Genomic DNA, 22,949 nt, shown 5'->3' with positions numbered 1-22,949 from the left:
GGTAGAAGAGACCTTGGAGCTCCTCTCCTCAAACTCCCTCATTCTAAAGATGAAGAAACTAAAGACCAGAGAAGTTAAGGGATTTGTGCAAGGTTACACAGCTTGTAATGACTGGATTCAAATCCAGGTCTTCTAACCCAAATCTATGATGCTTTCTACCACACCAGGCTAATGACTGGTAGTGAAGCATGAAGCATCATGAATATGAGAAGATCTGAATATTTGTAACATCTGAGCTTGGTTGGGATTTCCTTGAGAGTAGTAAAATATTTTGCTCACATCAGCTATGTACTGCCTCCCGTCTGACTTTTTAAAAATAGGCACACACTTCTTGGTGTGGTTACTGGTCTTTGCTTTGTTTTTGTGGTAGCAGAAACTATTCGACAATGATAGCCACAGCAGTCACAGCTTCCCACGAGCTAGAAGTCTGTGGTTCACAGAACTGCTACTACTGCTTCGGACCCAACAGGAAGGAAAGAGAAGAGTCAGTTTCTCAAACCAAAAAGCAAGAGAGACTTCCTCATCTTCAGGGCATGCTACCCTGGGCTCTACTCCTAAGGTACATCAAAAGGTAGGACAGGCATTTTCAGTCTAATTTAACAACTTTCTTGCAGAGACTGTTTCCGTAAAATCTTCAGTTTGCTGAGCTGGTAAAAGGGGAGGCAATATAAGTTGGGGACTTGAATATGTAGTAGGTTAGGTGGGAGATAAAGTGATGTCCTAAAAACATGGCTAGTATTGGACTCACAAGGCCTGGGCTTGAATCCTAAAAATGTCCTTATATTTTATCTTACAAAGTAAAAAATAAGATGGAAAAAGGAGAGTTAAAATTATATGGAAGAAGTGACAGCACCCTGGTAGAGTGGAAAGTGCCTTGGCTCTGGTTAGCAAACCTGGGTTCAAATCCCACATCTGACCTTTGAGTACCTGTGTGATCTTGAGCAAATTACTTAATCTGCATAGGCATCAGCTTTCCCATCCTAGAATGGATGTAAGTGGATTTCATGACTTCTGAGATTCCTTCCCTATCTATGCTCTTCTGAAGTACATACTTATAAAATTAAGTGTAGCTGTAGGTGAAAAAGGTGTTAACACAATATTATTGTGTAGTTCTTTGGTTTCTAGGCCTTGATGGATTTTATTATTGAATATTCAGGAATCAGTCAACTTCATTGTATTCTTCTCTTCTAGAGGTTTTATAAATGCCCAGGATTTGTGTGTGTGTGAGTGATGTGTGTGTATATATATATGTATATATATACACACACACGCACACACATATATATGGTTGTGTGTGTGTATGTGTATATATATATGTGCATTATATATATGTATATATATGTATATATATATGTATGTGTGTATATATATGTATGTGTGTATATATATATGTATGTGTATATATATATGGTTCAAATCCTGACTATCTTTGTTATCACCTGTGTGACAGGCAAATCACTTAACCTCTGAAACCTATGATAGAATACACAATTTTAAGGACCAGAGTTTGTTATTTTTTTTAATTATCAAAGAACTGGCATTTACCTCCTAAATTTGTTTCAGTATTGATATAACTCTCCTTCATACCAACCCCTCTGCCATATTTCTTAACAGGGGAGAGAAGGAAAAAAGAAGAGTAAGGAAAATGGAAAAAAAAAAGATTAAAACTTAGAAATTTATTTAAAAAATTGAGAAACATCATGTTATAGTAGAGGGTCAACCTCAGGAAAACCTGGGTTCAAGTTCTGGCTCTAACCGTGGGTGAGTTACCTAACCTCTAGGTTGGCTCCAGATAATTCTTTAAGCTCCTCTAATGGGTGGAAACCTGCTGCCTCAAGAACACGTGTGGCCTTCTAGGTCCTTGGGTGTGGCCTTTTGACTGAGTCTAGGTTTTACAGAATAAATCCTTTAATTAAGGGGATTTGTTCTGTGAAGTTTGGATTTAGTCAAAGGGCTGCACTTGAGGACCTAGAGGATCACATGTGGCCTCCAGGCTGTAGGTTCCCCACCCTTATCTAAGTCGTAGATGATTTGCTGATCTGTGATGGTGTAATTGTGTTGCTTTCAGTAATGCAATTGTAAATCTGAACTGAAACAAATAATTTTGAGATAAAAGTTAGAAACTGTCTTGAAAAAATTCTTCAATTACTTCCATAGACCTATGAAAAACTATAGACACATTTGCAACTAACTTTACTTGTAGAAAGTTTCCCATCAAGTTTGTCTGTCTTTAAGCTAAAATTACAGCTTATAAGTAAATGGAAATCTGTACATTTTAGCTGCTCTAAGAGCATTTTGTCTTCTATCTCCTCAGTTTTTTTATGATTCTCAAACAGCAATATGCTTAGTTGAATGAGAAAGGGTGTGAGTGTCTTAGGAAACAAATGTCTTTTCAAAATGTCCCCTAATCATATCATGTTACCCAAACTAAAACCTCCATGAAGTTATTTAAAACTCTAGAGGTATACTTTGTAGATATTCTCTCTTCCTTTGGATTTTATAATTCTGCTCTCTCCTAATACAGGTTTCCTCCTGATCACCTGACTAGTCCTTCTTAGTCTCCCATGCACAATTGTCATCTACACCCTACCACACTAATCAGGATACAAATACAGGGCATAGCTGTATGTGTATTTGTGATGTGTTGTCTTTGGAAAACATCACCTGGAATACAAAAAAAAAATCCCCTTTTTAGTGCATAAGCTTGAAGAGAGAGATTTTATCTTAGTTGGGTTTGGAACTTTGGGGTTATGGGATTTCAAAGAAAAGAGTTTTTAACTGGTTATCTTCTTCTGGCTTAGTTGGTTGAGCATTCAAGGACTCCATTAACCAAATTTATAGAAAGCCAAAGATGATGCATATCAATTACTGGTAACATGTAAAGGCCAATTTAGTCATTCAAAATTTCCCCAGAACTCTGAAACTGTAAGTCAGTGGTATGATTGTGTTCTCCAACAGCAAAGACTCTCACAGAAGTGATTGTGGTGAACAACCGTCTTAAGGAGTGGGTGGCCATTTCTCTGAAGTGATCTGCCCTAGGAGTGGACTTGAGGTTGTGGGTTTGTGCTCTTTGAGAGTACATTGTAATTTCCCTCAAAGGCCTAGGCAGCAGTAAAATTTAATTATTTATGCAATTCTGCTCCAGTTTGTTCTTTCTCAATTTCAATGTAATTATTTTCTCTAACTTCCTGTGTCACACTTTCTTTTCCCTCAGTCTAATTTTTTGTATGTAATAGATCCATTGGATGAAAAGAATGGGAAACTACTTCCTGAGAATGTAAGAACGTTGTTCCCACTCCCACTTTTCCTGCTTCCAGCCCTGACATTTTCTCCAATTTGTCAAATCAGGCATTCCAAGTAAAGGTGGGCTATTATATGTATGGTAAGGGAATCTGGGGATCCAATTTGCCATTTAATCAGTGAGAAACCGCCCACGCAGCTCAACAAGTCTTAGAGAAAGCTGCCTGGGCTCCTGAAAGGTTGAATGATGTCCACATTTTCTTAAAGCTAGTTTGTATGACTTGAATCCAGGCCTTTCTGTCGCTTAGTAAAACATTCACTATCTTCTACCTCCTTCTAGCTGAACAAAATTTTGTTACAGTTTCAAAATTCTACCATGTGACTGGATGTAGTGCCACATATTCCTCCAAATACAGTTTAAGTATCCCTGGTTTCCTCCAAAGAATAGCTCAGGAATATGTCCCTTCATGGACTTTTCATGATTCCCTCATTTGCTGGCACCCTTTCCTTTTGGAAGTTATTTTGTATTACTTTGAATATACCATGTATTTCCTTACATATATGCATGTTGTATCCCTCCAGTAAAATGAAAGTTCCTTGAGGGAAGAAACTTTTTTTAAATTTTTGTTTCCCCCTGTACCTTGCACATAGTAGGTCCTCAGAAATATTTATTAAACTGAATCTTTGTTAAATAACTGGGGAAAGAAAGGTAAAAAGAAAAATGGAAAAGGAAAATGGCCACTGTCCTAAAATGCTCCTTCCCTGCCTCTTCTTCCACTTCCTCCCACTTCCCTCCTCCCACCCTGATTAGCTCACTTGGAACTTGACTTCTGCCTGTATCCCTACTTTCTATTTACAGATTTGTGCCTGACTACTGAAGTCTTTACTTCCTACATAAACTATAACTATGAAATTATTTAACCTGCTTTCTGTCTAACCTTAGCCACTTTGCCAGCTTCATTGGAAGTAGAGAATGGAGGTAAAATATTTCTTTACCCCCATGCTTTAAAAACCCCCACAACATCCCTTGTTTTTATATCAACTCCATTTTCCAACATATTCTTTTCCCAACCAGAGACCAATTATTCTAACAAAAACTAAAATGTCAGGGGAAAAAACCAGTTCATCACAACTACTACACATCAACTGCTTATGATAATGTATGTAATGTTCCACATTCATAGTCTCCCACTTTGCAAAGATTGGAGGGAGAGGACATTCTTATATCTCTCCTTTGGGGCTATGCTTGGTCATTATAATTTCAGAACATTTGGTTTCCATTTTTTTTGTACTTTCCATTTATAGTGTTGCAATCATAGTGTATATTGCTGTGCTCTCCATAGTCATTATTTCTTATGGTGCAGTAATATTCTATGACATTCATGTACCACAATTAATTAATCAATGAATACCATTTTGTTTTGTTTTGTTTTAGTTTTGTTTGGTTTTGGTAGTGATTTTTTTTGTTTTGTGTTGCTAGTACTTAAAGAACTGCTATAAATATTTTTGTATATATGAGACTTTTCTGCCTTTGACTTCTCTAGGGTATATGTCTAGCAATGGAGACTTAGCCATTTCTACTCAGCCTCAGTGTTGGTGAGACCTTCATTCCCAGCTCCAAAAACACTCTCCTTGGTATTCCTATAGTACTTAGTATAGCTCACTAATTACAACTTAGTTTATTATTCACTGTCCCCAGGAAGACTTTCTTGACTTCAAAAATGTTCTAAACCATGAAGCAGAGCGATACAACCAAAAAGCCTGGATTTCATGTCAGGAACCCTGGATTTGATTACTGAGAGCTACTTATGTAATCTCAGGCAAGTCATTTAACCTCTATGGAGCTCATTTTTCAAAAAGAAAACATGATTCTACTTTGTTTTTAAAGAAATACTGCTGGAATACTGTAGATGATTATGATTCTGAAGGATATCAAGAAAAATAAAACACAGATAAAGAAATTTCATAGGAGTACAACAAAATTGCTTCAAATGATGGGAAAGCAAAGCTTTAACTTTAAAAAAAGAGTATGATCCAGAGGTGATCCAGGCTTTGTCCCAGGGCACTGACATGTAAATAGTAGTTATACACACACACACACACACACATATACATATATACACACACACACACATATATATATATATATATATGTATATATATATATATTCATGATAGGTACATCCATCATTAAAGGATACTAGGGTATTTTTATACAAATTGATCATCTTTTAAATTTGACAATGGTTGTGCCCTCCCACAATTTATTCACTGTTGTCCATATATATATACATATACATATATATATATACATATACATATATATATATACACATATATGTGTGTGTGTGTATAGTATGTACATATACATAATATATATATTCTTATAAGGTAGTTTTAGACAGGTTCAAATTCATTATGATCATTCATTCAATAAATATTGATTCAGCACCATCTGTGAGTTAGGTACAGATACTAGGCACTAAGAGAGACTGAGAGATGAATAAACACGAATCCTGCACTCCAGAAACCAGTAGAAGAGATAAGAAGTGTACAGAAATAGCTCTAATACAAGGCAACATGTGATAAGTGTTCTAAGAGACATAAAAATAAAATGCCACGGGGTTCCAAGGGGGGGATATGCTTGTTCCTCGTGAAGATTAGGAAAGGCTTCATAGATGAGTTGCCATATGACAGACAGAGATGGAATGGGGGAGTATACTGGGCTGAGCAGCAAATATATCGCCCTTATGCTAGTAGTTTATAAATAAAGAGCCATCTTTTTTGCGTGTGGATGTGGCACTGTGGATATGCTAAGACTATATTATACATTTTGAGTCATTTTTCTAGTTTTGGCTATTGATCTGTTGTATCAATCTATTCTACTATTTGGTTTCCTTTATGGCCCCATGCTGCCATTCCGGGGAGCCACAGGTTCACCAGAGAAAAGTGTAGCTTTACTCTCCAGCAACCTCTAAGTCTTTTCCCTTGGTGGTTGAGGTAGCCAAGATAGTATTATAAGTCAGTGGAACTATATAGGTCCCTGGGGAAGGCAGAGATCTACCAATGGGAAAAGGGAGATGTCTTAACTATTTATGGGCTCAGATGCAGATATTTTGTAATTTTTTGTTTGGTTAAATAAAACCTATCCTATAATCAATGTCACTGGCCTGAGAACATAACATAGAAACTGAAGATCGGTTCTTTTTTTTTTTTAGTGAAACTCTATATGAGCCAAATTCTTATGTTTCTAGGGGAAACCATAAATAAGGATAAAACAAAACAAATTCAGATGTTCTCAGGGAAAACCTCAAGTAGGAAAATGAGCCAAGAGATATTTATCTGATCCTAGTTTATATGAACTCAGAGCTACAATTCTCAATCTTTTAGCTTACATTCAAAGATCTATGAAATTCTATCATGATCAGTGATTTATCTGCAGCATCCAGACATTTGGCCACCCCTAGCGTGATAACCTCAGATTACACCTTTCTGTCCTGATGTTGCTTCACAACACATTGATACAACCTCACAGTCTGAATCTAGCAGAGTTTTTCAGACACTAAAATTAGCTATCTAACAGACTGTCATTTCATGAACTGATTGGAATTATCTTGAATATTGTGCTGAGCTCTTGATGCTCTATGTAGGAAAGATGCTAGTAAGCATCCTTAGTCAAACTGTACAACTCACTCTCTCTTGTACACACCGCCCCTCCCATGCCTTCCTGTTTCTACACCTTTGCACATGCTGTTTGTACTCTATGTTCAGAATGTCTTCCCCCACATCTCTGTTGAAATCTTGCCCATTTTTTGAAGTCCAGCTCAAATGTCACTTCTTTAACAAAGCTGTTCCTGATTCTCTTCTATCTCACAGCCGGTCAGCATTGCTCTTTGTCCCAAGGACCTCACACAGGAATCCATGCCTCTTTTGTATCCCTATGTATTATATTGTATTATATTTATTTGGGGACATGTTTATAAACTCATCTGTCAGATAGTCCTACAAATATTGTAGTTCATCAGAAAGAGCCACATAAACTTAACAGTGGCTCTTTAGTGACACGATGGGCTCTGGAACCTCCCAAGCATGTCAGAACCATGCTTCAATGCACCCGCCTACTTTTTAGTTTTTGAGGCATCATTTCCACAATGATTTGACCTTCATGGGCTGAATAGTTTCGTGTAGAATCTTTGTCTACTTATCTTTTAAATTTTATATTATTGATAAATTTTGTTTGATACCTCATGTAAAATTCTTGTGTGCTCCCAATTGAAGCTTTCACAATATACTGTATAATCACCAAAAATAGTTTAGTAAAGCGACTGAGTGATTATGACCAATGATAGTCTTATAGTTTAATAGTTTTCCACAAGTACAACTTTTGCCGTATTTGCCACAAAGATGAGGCAGAACAGTAAATAACAATTCTAGTACTTTTGGTACCTGGGGACTTTAGGAAGAGACCTTAAACTCTTTCTCTTAAGACCCCAGGACGTTACTCAAGGTGGGAAGATAGAATCTTAGGAACACCCTAAGGCTACTTCTGGGGAAGCCACTGCTATAACAGGGTGGGCTGGGCAGGGAGGAGCACATCTGAGCTGCAGGAAGGGCTCATGATCATCAGAGCTGGGGTATGCCAATGTGTACTTTTCTTACACCACAGGTGACCTTTGTGGGAGCCATTCCCAGTCTGGTATTTGGAGGAGTGGCCCATTTTCCAGAAAACCTATCCTTAACATGATGGGAGAGATGCCAGGCTAAGGACAGAGTGGTGAAGGAAGTTGAGGCAAGGATCAGCTCCTTCAACCTAAAATGCAACAAGATTGTGCCTTGACTGCAGCAGAGGGTCACTAAGCTCTGCTCTGGATGACCCATACAGCAGTAGGATCGTTGCATGTGGGTATGGGATGGAGGTGGCAATGCTAGTGCTACAGATAGAGGGAGTCATATTACAAAGTCAAAAAAGGATCAGAAACGGTACAGGAGACATACTGGTGGGAAACATCATCCCAACCCCTAAGATATCAGGTGTCCTAGAGTAAAGTTAATCTATTCTAGCTATGTTTCAAGTATGAGGTGTTACTCAAGTTGTTTTAATTTGCATTTTCTGACTGTTAGCAATCTTGAGTACTTTTAAAGTATTCTTTGATAGTTTTGTGTGCTTCTTTTGAGAGCTATTTGTTAACATTCTTTTATCACTTAACTATTAGGGAATAGCTCTCAATTTTTTGGATTTATGTCCATTCTGAATGTATTTTGGATGACAAATTTTTATCAGTCATGTTCTGGGCAAATATTTCCATTCCATATTTTCCTTAGCATTCTAGCTGTGTTTCTTTATGTTTATATAATTGAAATAGTCTGCTTTTATGCTGTGATATTCAATATGTCAGTACTAGTTTTAAATTCATACCCATCCATATTTCTGGAGGACATAACCTATTGTTTCACTTTTAGTGGTATTTCTTTCTATATTTAACATAAATATGACATGAATACAATGATGAACTTGAATGGAATGCTTAAGTTTTGAAAAACATTTTATATAATCTCATTTGAACCTCACAACCACCATATGATGTAGGTACAAGTGAATTGCTATTATTATCTTCATTTTACTGATGAGGAATCTAAATCAAAAGTTAAGTAACTTGTCTAGGTTGATGAAAATAGTGTCAGAATCAGGGTTTGAATCCAGATCTCATCTCACAGAAAAAATAGAGACCATCATCTTACCTATTCTATATCTCAAAATCCATTAAAATTATCCCCTATTTTTTCCTCCTTTATTTTAGTTTCTAGACAAGATCAAGACCTCTCTGCCCTTAATCTAATTCCTATTCATCTCCCCCAGCAGTTTGCCCCCTCTCTCTCATTTTTAATCTCTCCATCTATTAATTCCTTCCCTGATGTCTACAAACATATCTAGGTTTCTCTTACCCTGAAAAACAAAATAAAATAAAAACAAAACCCCCTCAAAACCTTCATTTGCCATCCCTCCAAGCTATTATCTTAAGTCCACAGCAAAATTCCTAGAAAAAGCCCTCTGTGTTGTCTATTTCTTTCCTCTCAATCATTTCTCAGCCCCTTGCTGTCTGGCTTCTGACCTCACCACTTGATCATGCTATATTCTCTATTGGACCAAGAGGTCCAACAACCTCTTAACTGCTTAAATCTGATGGTTTATTTTCAATCCTCAAACTCTTTGGACTCTTTGCAACATATGAAACTATTGAATACCTCTTCCTTCAGGACACATCTCTTCCCTAGGTTTTTGTGAAATTTCCCTCTATCTGGTTTTCCTTCTATCTGATTGTTCTTTCTCAGTCCTCTTTGCAGAATTGTTATCCATAGCCAGACACCCAACTAGGAGTGGCTTCCAATGACTCTGTCCTAGGTCCTTTTCTTGTTTTTTTTCTCTATACTGTTTCTTTCAATAATCTCATCAAGTCTCATGGATTCAATTATTTCTTTGTAAGACTCCCACGTCTGTATATTCAGCCCCAGTCTCTTTCCTGAGTTCCATTCTCAAATCACCAACTGCCTGTTGGATATCTCCAACTAAATATCCTGTGTGCATCTCCAATTCAAAATGTACCAAATGGAACTCTTTAAATCTTTCCCTCTAAATCCACCCCTTCTCCAAACCTCTTCATTTCTATTGAGGGCAACACCATCCTTTCAGTCACCTAAGTCTACTTGAAGAGGTCATTCTAAAATCTATTAGGTTTCAACTAAATGCAGAACATCAGGAGTTTTGAGCATGACTTTGTATAAAGTAATAAAGGCCATTGATCTCATTAAAAGAGCCAAACAGGGAAACTACGTTATACTAAAGGCACTATAGAAAATGAAATGATATCAATTTTAAATATATATGAGTAGGGACTGGATCTATGTAACTCCCAAGTGAAGAAATTTCCTCTGCCAATGCAGGTCAGCACCTTCTCTGCAACGTATAGTCTAAGAAATTTGCCTATAGCAAGAAGAGGTTCTAATATCATTATATATTCACTAAATGCCATTTTCTCCTGCTATTAAATAATGTTTTCAGCTTATTTTTCATTTGCAGAAACTAAGATATATATATATGTATATATGTATATATGTATATATGTATATGTATATATGTATATATGTATATATGTATATATATAGACACACAAACATATACACACATATATAATGTGTGTATATACATACATACATACATACACACACATATATGTGGAGAGAGAGAGGGAGAAAGAAAGAGGGGGAAGGAGTATGGCTTAATGTATAGAGTCCCCATCTAGGAGTTGAAAGGGAAGAAAGGAGAAGGGAATAAGTGCTTGTGTGTGTGTGTGTGTGTCTGTGTGTGTGTGTGTGTGTGTATGCGCGTGCACGTGGTTCCTACTATGTTCTAGGCACTGTGCTAATCACTTTACAAATACCTCTTTTGATTCTCACAACTTTGCAAAGTAGTTATTTTTATTATCCCCATTTTATAGTTAAGAAAACTGAGGTAAACAGAGTCACACAGATAGTAAGTGTCTGAGGCTGGATTTGAGCTCAGGTCTTCCTGACTCCAGTTGGAGTACAGAAGGCTTCAGTTCAAGTCCTGACTTTTGGACCCTCTGGACTTTGTAACCCTGGGCAAGTCACTTAACCTCTCAACGCCTTAGGCAACTCTCTAGGTCTCTAAGGTGCAGAATAGTTACAGATCTACAGGGGCAGAAGTTCCCTACACCAGTGAAATCACAGGTGTGTGCATGTATGTGTGTATGTGTGCACATAATACATATACATGTTTTGTATGTATATATTATGTACGTGGATGATGATTCTGTAAAGGAGATTGAAAAGCAGTGCCATGGGAGGGGAACCAGAGCAGAACAGCGGGCACAAAATCCCAGGGAGGAGAAAACATCCCAATGTATGGGGAGGTCAGCAGTGCCAAATATTGCAGTGTTCGAAAAAGGTGAGGACTGAGAATAAGTCATCAGAATTATCCTTTAAGAAATCATTGTCATACACACAGAGGTAGCCCACAGAGCACTATTCTGGGCTTCCCAACAGTTACCTCAGATTCTTTGCATTTGTAGGTCAAAATTCTCTCCAAAGCATACTCCTGAGCATCTACCAATACATTTTAGTTTTACCAGTGAGCCATAGTACTCACTTAGTTTACAGTATTTCAATTAAACAGCACTGTTTAATTAAATCATTGCACATTCCTTTAATATACCTTGAACTTACTCTTCCACAAATATATACATCCTTAGTGCGAAGAGTGGACTTGAGTGTACTTCTATAGGAATTAAGGGTCAGATATCTAAAAATGAAGAATAAATAAATGAAGGAATGATAAAGCATTTATTAAGTGATTGCAATGTGCCAAGTCCTGCACTGAACATTGGGAATACAAATACAAAAAAGGAAGACGATCTTTTGTCCTTAAGGGACTTCTATTTTGCAGTCCTTAACTCGAGTCTCATCTTCAGGGATATTTGAACCTCATCCATTTATTGGAGATTCTGTGCTTAGGCAACCTTTCCTAGGCGGAGAGGACCAGAGCTCTCCTCAGAATCCTCAGCCAATGTCTATGAAACTCACTCTTCTCCTTAGGCAGGCTTCATCAGAAAGTACAAAGAGCTAGAGACAAGAGGCTGACATCAGACTTCTTTGAACCCCTCTTGGAACTCTTCTATCAAGCTCTGAATTGAATTAAACTGTCCTCTGCCACTCCCCCAGGGAATTTTCTTCCAGCTGTGTCTTATAACTGATGGTCAGAAACTTTTGCTAGTTCTTAGGTCTTGCCAGACCCCTCCTGTCCACCCCCCAGCTGAGGTAAATCTCCCCAGAACTCTACTGCCTCAAACGAACAAAGGGATCGAGAGGCACTACAGTAAAGAAACTATTTTAGCCTCATCCCAGAAGCCTCTCTGTTCTCTGTAAAATAGCAACAATTGTGCCGGCTGTTTAATTCTGAAATATTTTTGTTCTTAGTCCTATACCCTTCATAAAACTTCCTCTCCACCTCCCCTATTATAATGACTGGGACTTCCTTGAGAGAAGGAACTGCTTTTGCCTTGTATCCCCAGAACTTAACACAGTGCCTGGCACATAGTAGCCATTTAATAAATGCTAGTTGAATGACTGGGGACACATCATGCAAACGGATAATTATTTGCATGGTCATTTGAGAAAGGAGAGAGCACAAAAGGATCTAATGTATTTATTTTGCTGGATAAGGTCTCTGGAATAAATGCTTATTTGCAGCAAATGCATCTGATGAAAGAATTAATTAGCCTACATTTGTCTATTGTACTGTGAATTAAATGTCTTTTTGGCTTTATTTTAAGAGGGCATAGGAAAGGACGGAAGGGGATGTGGGCGAGAAGTTGCTTGAAAAGATAGTGAGCAGAATACGGGCAAAACCTTTTATCTAGTCCCAACAGAAATAAGAAAGGCATGATTCATATGACAGCCTGCAAAAATGATGAAAGCCCATGAATAATTGATAGAATTGCCACAGGAAGATGGCTCTTTGTCAACTTGTGCCTCTTAATATCTCTATATCCTCAATTCCCAATGGGGGCAACTTTGATTAAAAAATTGTTTTAGTATCAAATATTAAATTCAACAAATATTTTATTAAGTATCTGCTATGTACAAAGCTTATTATGGTATTGTCTGATATGTCGGTCTAATAACTGAGTAACTGGTTAACAATATTTCTTTTCTAATTCCTAATAACCAAAGTTCAGGAAGGATAATATTTTATACAGATCTCTATACTTGGCTATTAAGGTTCCAGCATACACATTCATGGAATTAAAATTTGAGTAATCTAGTGTTCATTAAAATATGGGATCATCTATTTAATACTTCTGAAAATTCATAGCAGCAAATCAGATAAAAATCCATCTTTGTGCATAATATTTCAACCTTTGTTCAGTAAGACTTTGGTTATTCTAGGTGAAGAAAAATGAGAGAAAAAAGTTTTTTCTTTGTTTTCTTATAGGTCTTGAACCAGACTACCTTTTTATTTGCATGACAACTGATACAGACTCCTAAAAAAGTGGGAAGGTCATCTAGAGGTAATTAGCCCAACCTCCCACCCCATGCAGGTCTACTGTTCACATCATACCTGACAGGGTTAGTCTTTGCCAGCCACGAGGAGCTCAATGAAGTATTTTGAGTAAAAAAAGCTATTTGCATTGCTTTTTTTCAAATATTCCTTAGTTTGCAGGTTGCTTTTTGCCTGATAAAATATCTATCTGGGACCATACCTTACCTTTAGAATCACCTCCCCAAGGTGTAAGTGTTTTTGTCTTTGAAAGATGACCAGTGAAAACACTCACCAGGTGGCAGAGAAGTTTTGGAAATAATGACTTAAGCAGAGACAAACTCTTGATGTTTTCCCCTCCCAAAGAGCATGACACAGTGAAAAAAAAAAGAACAAAAAACAAAGAACAAAACCACAATCACCAATGAAATAAGAGAGGTTAGCTCTTTCAAGAACTCTTAGTCACTATTCTTTGGAGGCATCGAAGCCAAAACAATAAGGGAAACTGTTTGGTGGAATGAAGTAAAACTAACCAAGTTCAGCACCTGGTAAATAAAGGAAAAGAAGATGACTCAAGAAGTCAATCTGAATTCCCTCAAGGAACTGGAACGTGAGATGGTACTTCAGGTTTTGTACCGAGATCAGATGGTGCAAAAGGTTGAGGAGGAGAGGATAAGGTATGTCAACATTTGAACATGTCATGGTTTTGTTTTCTCTTTCTCGGTGTCACCCTTTATTGCATTTTTTTCTCTTCTGCTACTTTTAGAGCTAACTAACAAGTGGGTGGGTTACTTGGGGAAGTGGTTCTTAGCCTCTGAGAAAGTCCATAGGCTGAAGGAGTTGGGGTGGAGGTCACCATCACTGTCCATCTGAGATCAAAAAGTGGGCAGGAAGCTAGGGACCTGTCTTTCCTAGTCATTTTCAAATGATGCTTTGCTCTAACAAATGTTGCTTCACTGACTGGGGGTATCCTTCAATATACTCCAAAGGGCAAGTACCCTACAGTTAAGGACTTTTCACTCCAGTATTTGGAGGCAGAATTGGGAGTTTGTTGGTTAAAGGTACAAAACTGCTTGAGTGAAAGCTGGAACCTGATGCTGAGTAGGCTGCCAACTCAGATGGTGAGATGCCAATATATGCCGATAAACAAGCTTGCTCCCAGTTTGTCAGCCCAAAGTCCACATCTACTCATTTTTGTGACAGCGCATAGCTTCTGGATTTGGGAGAGGTAGAGGCTTATTTATATATGCGCCCAACACTTACCTTTCCACATATCCGCCAGACAATAAGAGGAGCTAATATAGTTGACAGTTTTGTGGACTTGCCTTGGTGGTTTTTAGTTTTCTCTTTGTTTCCAGGGCTCAGTTAAAGGAAATGTGGGGGATTTTATGCATTTAGAGCTGGAAGGAACCTTAGAGATCATCTAATCTAATCTTCTCATTTTACAGATGAAGCAGCTGAGTCCCAGAGAGGTTAAGGAAGTTGCTCAAAGACACTGAGCTAGTGAGTGAAAGAGGCAGGGCACAAACCCAGGGCTAACTCCAGAGTCATTGATCTTCCTACTACATTATGTTCTTAAGAGTTTAAAGAGTTTTAAACCTTGGGAATCGTGAAGTCCAGCCTCCTCTTCAGTTTACACATGGGAAAACTGAGGCCCTGAGATGAGGCCCAATAACCTCTTCTTTGCTGATACTTTCAAATAATTTTTGCATTTGAGTTTGCATTTGAATTGTAAGGAGAAAAAGCTGGAGCAGCAGTAAGAAGGGACTGAGTGAATGTGAAGAAATGACCTTTTCTTAAAAATTGCTGATCTGCCCCTTCAAAGAGGTCGTTCTGTGTACTCTTTTGTCCGTTTGACTGAGTAGCAAGGCTTGGGAATGGGGGGTTGGGGAATGGTCAATGAAATGAACGAGCAGCCTGGAGACATTACTTAAAATATAAATGTAGACAATTTTTTTCATGTTTCTTGCCTCTCTCTCTGCTTTCTAGGAGGAAGGAGATTATTACATGTAAATCTCTTTGATCTGTAATGTTGAATTAGAAAAGAATTACTAGAAATTGCTTCCATCTTTCTGTTACTATAAGCATTTTCCCCAGTATTTAACAAACATTATCGTTTAATAAGGCCATGTTAATATGTATTTAAACTATGCCCACATTTGTCAAGTACTTCAAAGTTACAAGTGCTTTGTTTATACATATATGTACATTATCCATCTGGACCCTCACCTTGGCCCTTATCAGGTAGACAGCACAAATATTATTAGCCCCATCTTGAAGATTTGGAAACTTAGATTATGAGAGATGAAATAGCTTGTCCAAACCATACAGCCTGTACATGATGGAACTGGAACTCTTGTCTGTAGATTCTCTGACCTTTCTACTCATTACTGAATAGATGTGGGCTTTTATGTATGTGTGAATACATGTGTATATACATGCTGGCTTTTCAGACAAACCCAGTATTACGTTGGTGCTTTGTGCTTTTTCTTAATGCTTTTGAAAGAGATGTGGCATGGGGGGGGGACACTTACAATGAATTTTTTCATCATTAGGTTAAGTGGCAGAAGTTTTAGACTCTGTCAATACAATAAAAAATATGAAGGAAGAAATCTACTTATAATGTCATTGCAGAAATTTTCTGGTTATCTGGAAGACATCCAGAGAACCATTTTAATTTCAATTCTTACTGTTGAAAAACCTTCCAAATGCATTCATAGACTTTTCTGCATCAGTGAATAGAGTGACTGGAGAAGATAAAGTCTTCTTTTATCATCAAGGAGCTGTCAGTGACGTGGAGCCATTTTTCTGAACATTAGTTCTCATAATCTAGTCATATAGATAGCTGTAGGAGGAAAGGAATCATAGACTCCTAGGATGGTAGGACTGGAAAGAATCCTTTTTAAAATATATTTTTATTGATATCTTTTATTTTTACATAATCTAATTTTCCAATGTATCCTCCTCCTTTCCCATCCAGAGAAATGTCCTTTATAATAGAAAAGAAGGGGGGAAAAGTTCACAAAAATTAACCAGCATAATGAGAACATCTGACATTATATGTAGTTTATACCCATAATCCCCCGCTCTGTAGGGAAGGTACTTTCTCATATCTTTGCATTGAGGCCAAGCTAGATCATTATAATTTTGCAGCCTTCAGTTTCAATTGTTTTATTTTTATTCTTTCCACTTGCCATACATATTGTAATAGGCATTGTGGTTCTGCTTACGTCATTTCGCCATTAGTTAATTTTCATGTTAGTCTTTCTGTGCTTCTATCATGTTCATTATCTCTTACCGCACATTAATGCTTCATTACATTCATCTATCATTGATAGGCATCTACTTTGTTTTCTGGAAGCAATCTTAGAGATTACCCCGCTCAGTCCCCTCATTTTTCAAGTACAAAACTGAGACCTAAAGTGAAGAAGTGAGTTGCCGAAAAGAAGATTGTTCACAGAGTGTCCCAACCCCAGTACATAATCGGGGGGGGGGGGGGAAGTTTTTTTTTTTAAAGAATTTCCCGATATGAGCTTGTTTTCTTGTGATTTTTTTTCTGGGTTCCTTAAGGCTCTTATAATACCTTTCTTAAAGATAGTGCTTGACATATAGCACTATATAAATTCTCATTCCCTTCTCCATTGTCCTTATTTATCTTTTTCACGACCCTAGCACAAGCACAGCCCTTTGACAGTGTAGCAGATGGAGTTAGCAAGCCCTGGATTCTAGTGAGATTGTGGGCAAGTTACATTACTTCCCTGAGTCTTGTTTTCCTCAACCGTAGAATGGGTGTGATACTTGTATTACCTTCCTCATGGGGTTTTGGGAAGGAAAACATTTTGTATGCTCTATAAATAGAAGCTGTTATTTGTCCTGGCCTTTTGATTTCATTGATGTAGGGAGGTTCCCTCTACCAATGCAAATCAGTCACTGTTTCTTCAATTTAGGGATAAATTGAAATAAATTCATCACCTATTAAGCAATATCTCCAGGGTTAGGCAAGCTGGTCATGGGATGACACAATAGACGTCAAAGATCTCTCCTTCTCTGACAGAGTCTAATAGTTTACAAATAACTTGGTTAACCAATCTGAACTGCTTATCCATCAGCGAAGCAGACAGTGCATTTCCCAGAGGTGGAACTTGAACCCAGGTCTTTCTGACTCAGAGCCCAATTTTCTATCATACAGTGTTGCTTCTTTAAGATAATATTAGATACGTAATAAATATTTGATGGAATGGAAAGGTTTGAAGTATGCTAGGCCTAAGTGTTTTGGATAACAATTAAAAAAAGTTTCAGATCAAATTACTTACCCATAAAATGGAGATAACAGTAATTGCACTCTCCGTTTTATAAGCTTATTATGAGAAAAAACATCACTGTAAGCTAAATAGCATTGTATTAGGGGACTTAGAGAATTGCAAATTTATCTTTCCCTAGAGACTTAATACTACCTTTTTTTCCCCCATGTCTTTCCTGGCTTTCTTTCTCACTACTTTATTTTGGGGGTGGTAGTGGTGGAATTACTACTATATATTATTATCCATTGTAGTAACACATTATATTATGTAATACATATCATTACATGTATATGGAATATGTTATATGATATGCATACTTTACATGTATCTGTAATGTATTATGAAAGCATATTATTATATGCACCATGATATATTTAATACACATTTTATACATATATGTGATATATTATATAAATATATCACGATATGTACCACATGTATTATAACATTAAATACATGTTTACATGTATAAGTAGTAATTATGTTATTATGTACATTACAATTTGTTATAATATGCAATGTATTTTACACATGTATTATATTATATAATTATATAATTATAACTTGTAACATATTAATTGTAATGTTATTAAGATGTTTTATGATTAATTAATTTATTAAGATTAATATTATTAAGAATATATTATACTATATTACTATTGTAATCCAATGTGCCTTGTTTGGAGGGGGTGAGAATGGGACAAAATTGAGACAGTATTGAGGGGTAGTGTCACCTTATGCTAAATTATGTTTTATCATTTGGTCCCTTGGGTTGACAGGAAGCTGAAACTGCACCTGCATGATCTTCGATGGAGACCAGCAAAGAACACAAATCAGGAATACAAAGAGAAGTTCTGTGCACGATGCCAGAAATCTCTGGGCTTGCTGATAAACCGAGGAGGTGTATGCCAGGGCTGCAGCCATCGAGTATGTTCCGAGTGTCGGGTCTTCCTGAGAAAAACCTACATGTGGAAATGTACTGTCTGCTTTGCTGATGGGTGAGCAGTCCACATTGGTTAACCAAGTTATTTGCAAACTAGCAGTTGTTGCTATGCTTACCAAGTCTATTTGACATAAATCTGGGAGGGGCAGCTAACACTGGACAACAAAATCAGTGATATCCAAGAGATCTTGACAGCTTGTCATGATGGGCCGTATTTAATAAAATAAACTTCACTAGGAATGTGTAAAGTTCTACTCTTAGGTTCAAAAAAACCCAGTTGCACAAGGCCTCTCTGGTGGAAGCATGGCAAGAGAAGGGTTCTGGTAATCTCTTGATCTGGGGATTTTAGTGAACCTCAAGGTCAGTATGAGTCACGTGGCAGGTGCTTAATAAATGTTTGTTGACTGTCAAATTATTAGACAAAGTGTAGGCTAGAAGTCTTTTACCCAGGACTACTGATTTCTTTAGGTTGCTTGGATTTCTTAGTTCCTCAGTTTAGCTCTTCTGTAAAATGGTGCTAATTTAGGGCCACCCTATTTCAGGACAATGAGATATGACTTTACCCAAGACCTGCTTGCATTAGGCTACCTTTATGCCTCTATCTTATCCTGGTACTTAGACAGAGGGTACCATGTGTAAGTTCTTTCACTTAGTCATAGCGAAACCACATCTTGGGATCCATCCTTCTTCTCTTCCTTTCACTTTGTGCAGCTCTTGTTCCTCTTGATCTTTTAATGACCCTGAAGAGTTGGGGGTTGGAAAAGATCACCACAGAAGCAGCTGAAAACAAGCACTTCTTTTCCAAGTGTTCCTAACACATCTGCCACGGGTAGCACTCAGGTCTCGCTGACTTCAGTCCCAACCCTCTAGCCACTGGACCTCCTAATTACTTTATTGTCCCAAGGTATGGGGAACATCCATTACATAATAGCTAACATTTGTAGAGAGCTTTAAAAATTTGCAAAGTGCCTTATATATGTTATCTCACCTGAACTTCACAACAACTCTGTGAGGTAGGGGCTAGTATTATTCCCATTTTACAGATAAGGAACCCAAGGCTGAGAGAGGTTAAATAAATTGCCCAAAATCATATAGAGAGTGTCCAAGAAAAGATCTAAATTCAGGAATTCCTGACTCCAAATCCCGGACTCTTTCCACTGCACCACTTAGCTGTCTGATGTTGTAATAGAAACTTTATCAGGTGAAAAACAACTAAATGGAAGGGCAATTAACATTACATCCATATGAACATACACTAGAGCACAGTTTCTGAACATTTTGTATCATAGACCTTTTTGGCAATCAGGTAAAGCCTATAAATGGAAATTTTCCCCCAGATAATTTCGTGGGCCCTCTAAAATCTGATATTAGGGCAGACTGCAAGTAGAGACACAGAATGCCAGAGCTGGAAGAGGTCTCAAAGATCACTCTGTCATAAGCTCTTAGGCTCATGAATTTAGAGTAGGTGGGGACATTAGAGGCCATCTGATCCAATCCACTCATTCTCTTTTTTCCATGTTTATTATTTTTTTTTAAATTCTGAACTTGACAGGGATCAAATAAGAAGAGCATTTGTATATACAAAATAGAACAGGAAAAGAGCACTGCACACAGACCTGCAAATCTGAGCAACACACAGCTTGTTGACTTCTCTTTCTGTCGATAATAAATTCTTTTATTGTTGCTTTCTTGTTTTATGTTTTATGTATTCTTTTAAAGGATTTTTAAATTTTATTTTTTTTAATGAACAAAAATATTTTTTTTCTTCCCCATTCTCTCCTTGAATTAAAAAAATCCCTTGCAACAAATATGCATAGTCAAGCAAAACACATTTCTACATTGGTCATATCCAAATATGTGTCTCATTGTGTACCTTGAGTCCATCACCTCTCTTTCAGGAGGTAAATAGCCAACTTCTTCATCAGTCTTCTGGAATCCTTGTTGTAGTGGTCATCATTTTTAAGTCTCTCAAAAGTTGTTTGTGTTTATAATGTTGTTGTTATTGTTTACGTTGTTCTGGTTCTGCTTACTTCACTCTGTATCAGTTCTACAAGTCTTCTCAGATTTCCTTGAAACTGCCCCCTTCATCATTTATTACAACACAATAGTACATCATTACATTCATCTCTCACAATTTTTTTCAGCCATTCCCCAATTGATGGGCACCCCCTTAGTCTTAACATGTTATTTTCAAAATTGATCTGCTTGTCTGTTTCTTACTCACTTTCCCTCTGTTCTCATTTATACATTTGAAAAATGCTTCAACACGCTTCTTTTCTAACTTTGTTTTATTTTGTTAACCCTATCACTAGCCCTCTCTCCTCTTCCCACTTCCCCTTCCAAAAAATTGAAAGAACCAAAACCAATGTATCAAAAATGCATTTGCAAGCAAAAAAACCCTCAGATTTTTGATGTATGAAAAATATACCTTGAATTCATCACCTTTCAGTCAGGAACCAACCCCATCACTTCACAGATGAGGAAACTAAAGCCCAAGGAAGAGATATGATTTGCCCAAGATCATACAGGATATAAGTGGAAAAGTAGGGCTTTGAATCCCTTCTGACATGAAATCCATCACTCTTATCATGAACTATGATGACTTTTGTAGGTGAAGAAGCTAAAATCCTAAGCCACTTGCCTAAGATCACCTAGGTTCTAAGTGTGTGTTAAGGGATGCCCTGAAAACACAAAGGCTGATGAAGCCTCATTGCATCTTGTTAGAAAGGGTGCACGCTTGTGGTTAGGGTTCATATGTGAAATTAGGAGGGCATGCCTTTAAAGACCTTGCTGCTCTAATGCAGAGAGCTGCCTCCTTCATTGCATACAGTAACTATGTAGAGTGATTGGACTGGGTCAGACCCCAAGGGACAATGCTCTTTCCTCAAACTTAAAAAACAAGAATTGATTATATTCTTAGTAATCTATGAAGTAGTAAGGAAAAAATACATGGAAAAAGGGGGGAAATCCTTTGTCTTGGAGTGGTTAGAAAGCTTTATTATTATCTTTGCCTTGTTTTTGTTTTGTTTTTAAAATATAGAATTATTTTCCATTCCCTTTTTGGGGATTACCCCTTCAAGGAAACTTGAGTTCAAAGATGTCCTGAGATCAAAGGTGTATTTAGCTCAGACCTATATCACATTCTGCCAACCAATCAATGAAAAGTGAGTGCATAAGTTGGTATGAGTTTGTGTGCACAAGGGCATAACTCACTTGCTTTTCAGTGTTTTGATCTGTGGCTTGTGTGATTGTAGAAAATAAGAAAAAGGGCTAGAATTTGACAGTGAATGAGTCTGGGAAAGTAGTTTGTAACCCTACGATTTAAAAACACGTCCTAAATAAAGCAGTAACAGCTATATGAGGCCCACTGGGAACAAGAATATTAAGGGTATTAATGTATTATGGATACAGCAGTTGATTCTAACTTCTCCTAAATCCTCAAGTATTATCTTTATTGACATCATAACACAAGTCTACTTAAGTTGCTTTTCAGGTGCTTCATCCATTTTAATCATCCAGTCAAAAAAGAGAGGTGAAATTGTTTAACCTACTTCCATTGGGACTATATTTTCTGTTCCTATACCATGCCAATTCACTAGAACTTTAACAGGGCAGCGGATAGAACAATGGGCTTAGAATCAGGGAAACTCATCTTTATGAGTTCAAATTCAGCCTCAGACACTTAGCTGTGTGACCCTGGGCAAGTCACTTAACCTTGATCAAGTTTCCTCATCCATCAAATGAGCTGGAGAAGGAAAATGGCAGACCACTTCAATATCTTTGCCAAGAAAACCACCAATGGGGTCACAAAAAATCATTGGGACACAACTGAACAAAAACAAATGACCTTTAACAATCCATATTTCTATTACATTGTAAGCGCAAAGCACTTTACTTACACTGTGTCATTTGATGCTTGCAATAACTCTGTAAGGCAGGTTGCAGTTAATCTTCATCTACAGATGAGGAAACTGAGACTCTGAGAAGCTGAATAATTTACCTAGTATCACAAAGATAGAAAGTTTCTGAGGTTGTATTTGAACTGAAGCCTCTTGACTCTATGTCTAGCATTCAAGTCACTATACCATATTGCTTCTTATGTAGCACAGCTACCCCTCTCCAACTCACATTTCTTGGATTTGGTTAGGTTAGTGCCCTTTGAGCTTTAATAAACACAACAGAGCCCAAACTAATATGGGCAAACAGGGCTTTGGCTTGGGGTGCCTGCATTGGAATGGGGTTGGAGGAAGTAATGAGCTTTCTGTCTAGAAGTTACATTTCCTTACCATGTCGAAACCCCCATCTCCTAAGAACCTCTTAATCCCCATATTTCACTTCCTGTTTCTCCAGAAGGTTGGCACAGAATTGGTCCCAAAGGATTCTATGGGGGAAGGTCTCCATCTCCCAGCAC

General features: G+C 37.4%; 1 protein-coding gene across 1 annotated transcript in view; it reads left to right on the top strand.

Moving 5' to 3' along the window:
- Window positions 1-484: 484 nt before the first annotated feature.
- Window positions 485-22,949, top strand: part of SYTL3 (synaptotagmin like 3) — a 93,725-nt gene continuing 71,260 nt past the window's right edge. Inside the window, exons 1-3 of the mRNA XM_020986706.2 lie at window positions 485-571; window positions 13,250-13,971; window positions 18,375-18,593. Of these exons, the coding sequence (XP_020842365.1) occupies window positions 13,862-13,971; window positions 18,375-18,593 (329 nt within the window). The 5' untranslated portion in view covers window positions 485-571; window positions 13,250-13,861. The remainder of the gene's footprint in view (window positions 572-13,249; window positions 13,972-18,374; window positions 18,594-22,949) is intronic.

The sequence above is a fragment of the Phascolarctos cinereus genome, unplaced genomic scaffold (assembly GCF_003287225.1).
Source record: "Phascolarctos cinereus isolate Bilbo 61053 unplaced genomic scaffold, phaCin_HiC Scaffold_5;HRSCAF=322, whole genome shotgun sequence".
In the NCBI taxonomy this organism is placed as follows: Eukaryota; Metazoa; Chordata; class Mammalia; order Diprotodontia; family Phascolarctidae; genus Phascolarctos; species Phascolarctos cinereus.
The sequence above is the reverse complement of the archived record's forward strand: the minus strand, read 5'-3'. Positions and strand labels throughout refer to the sequence as shown.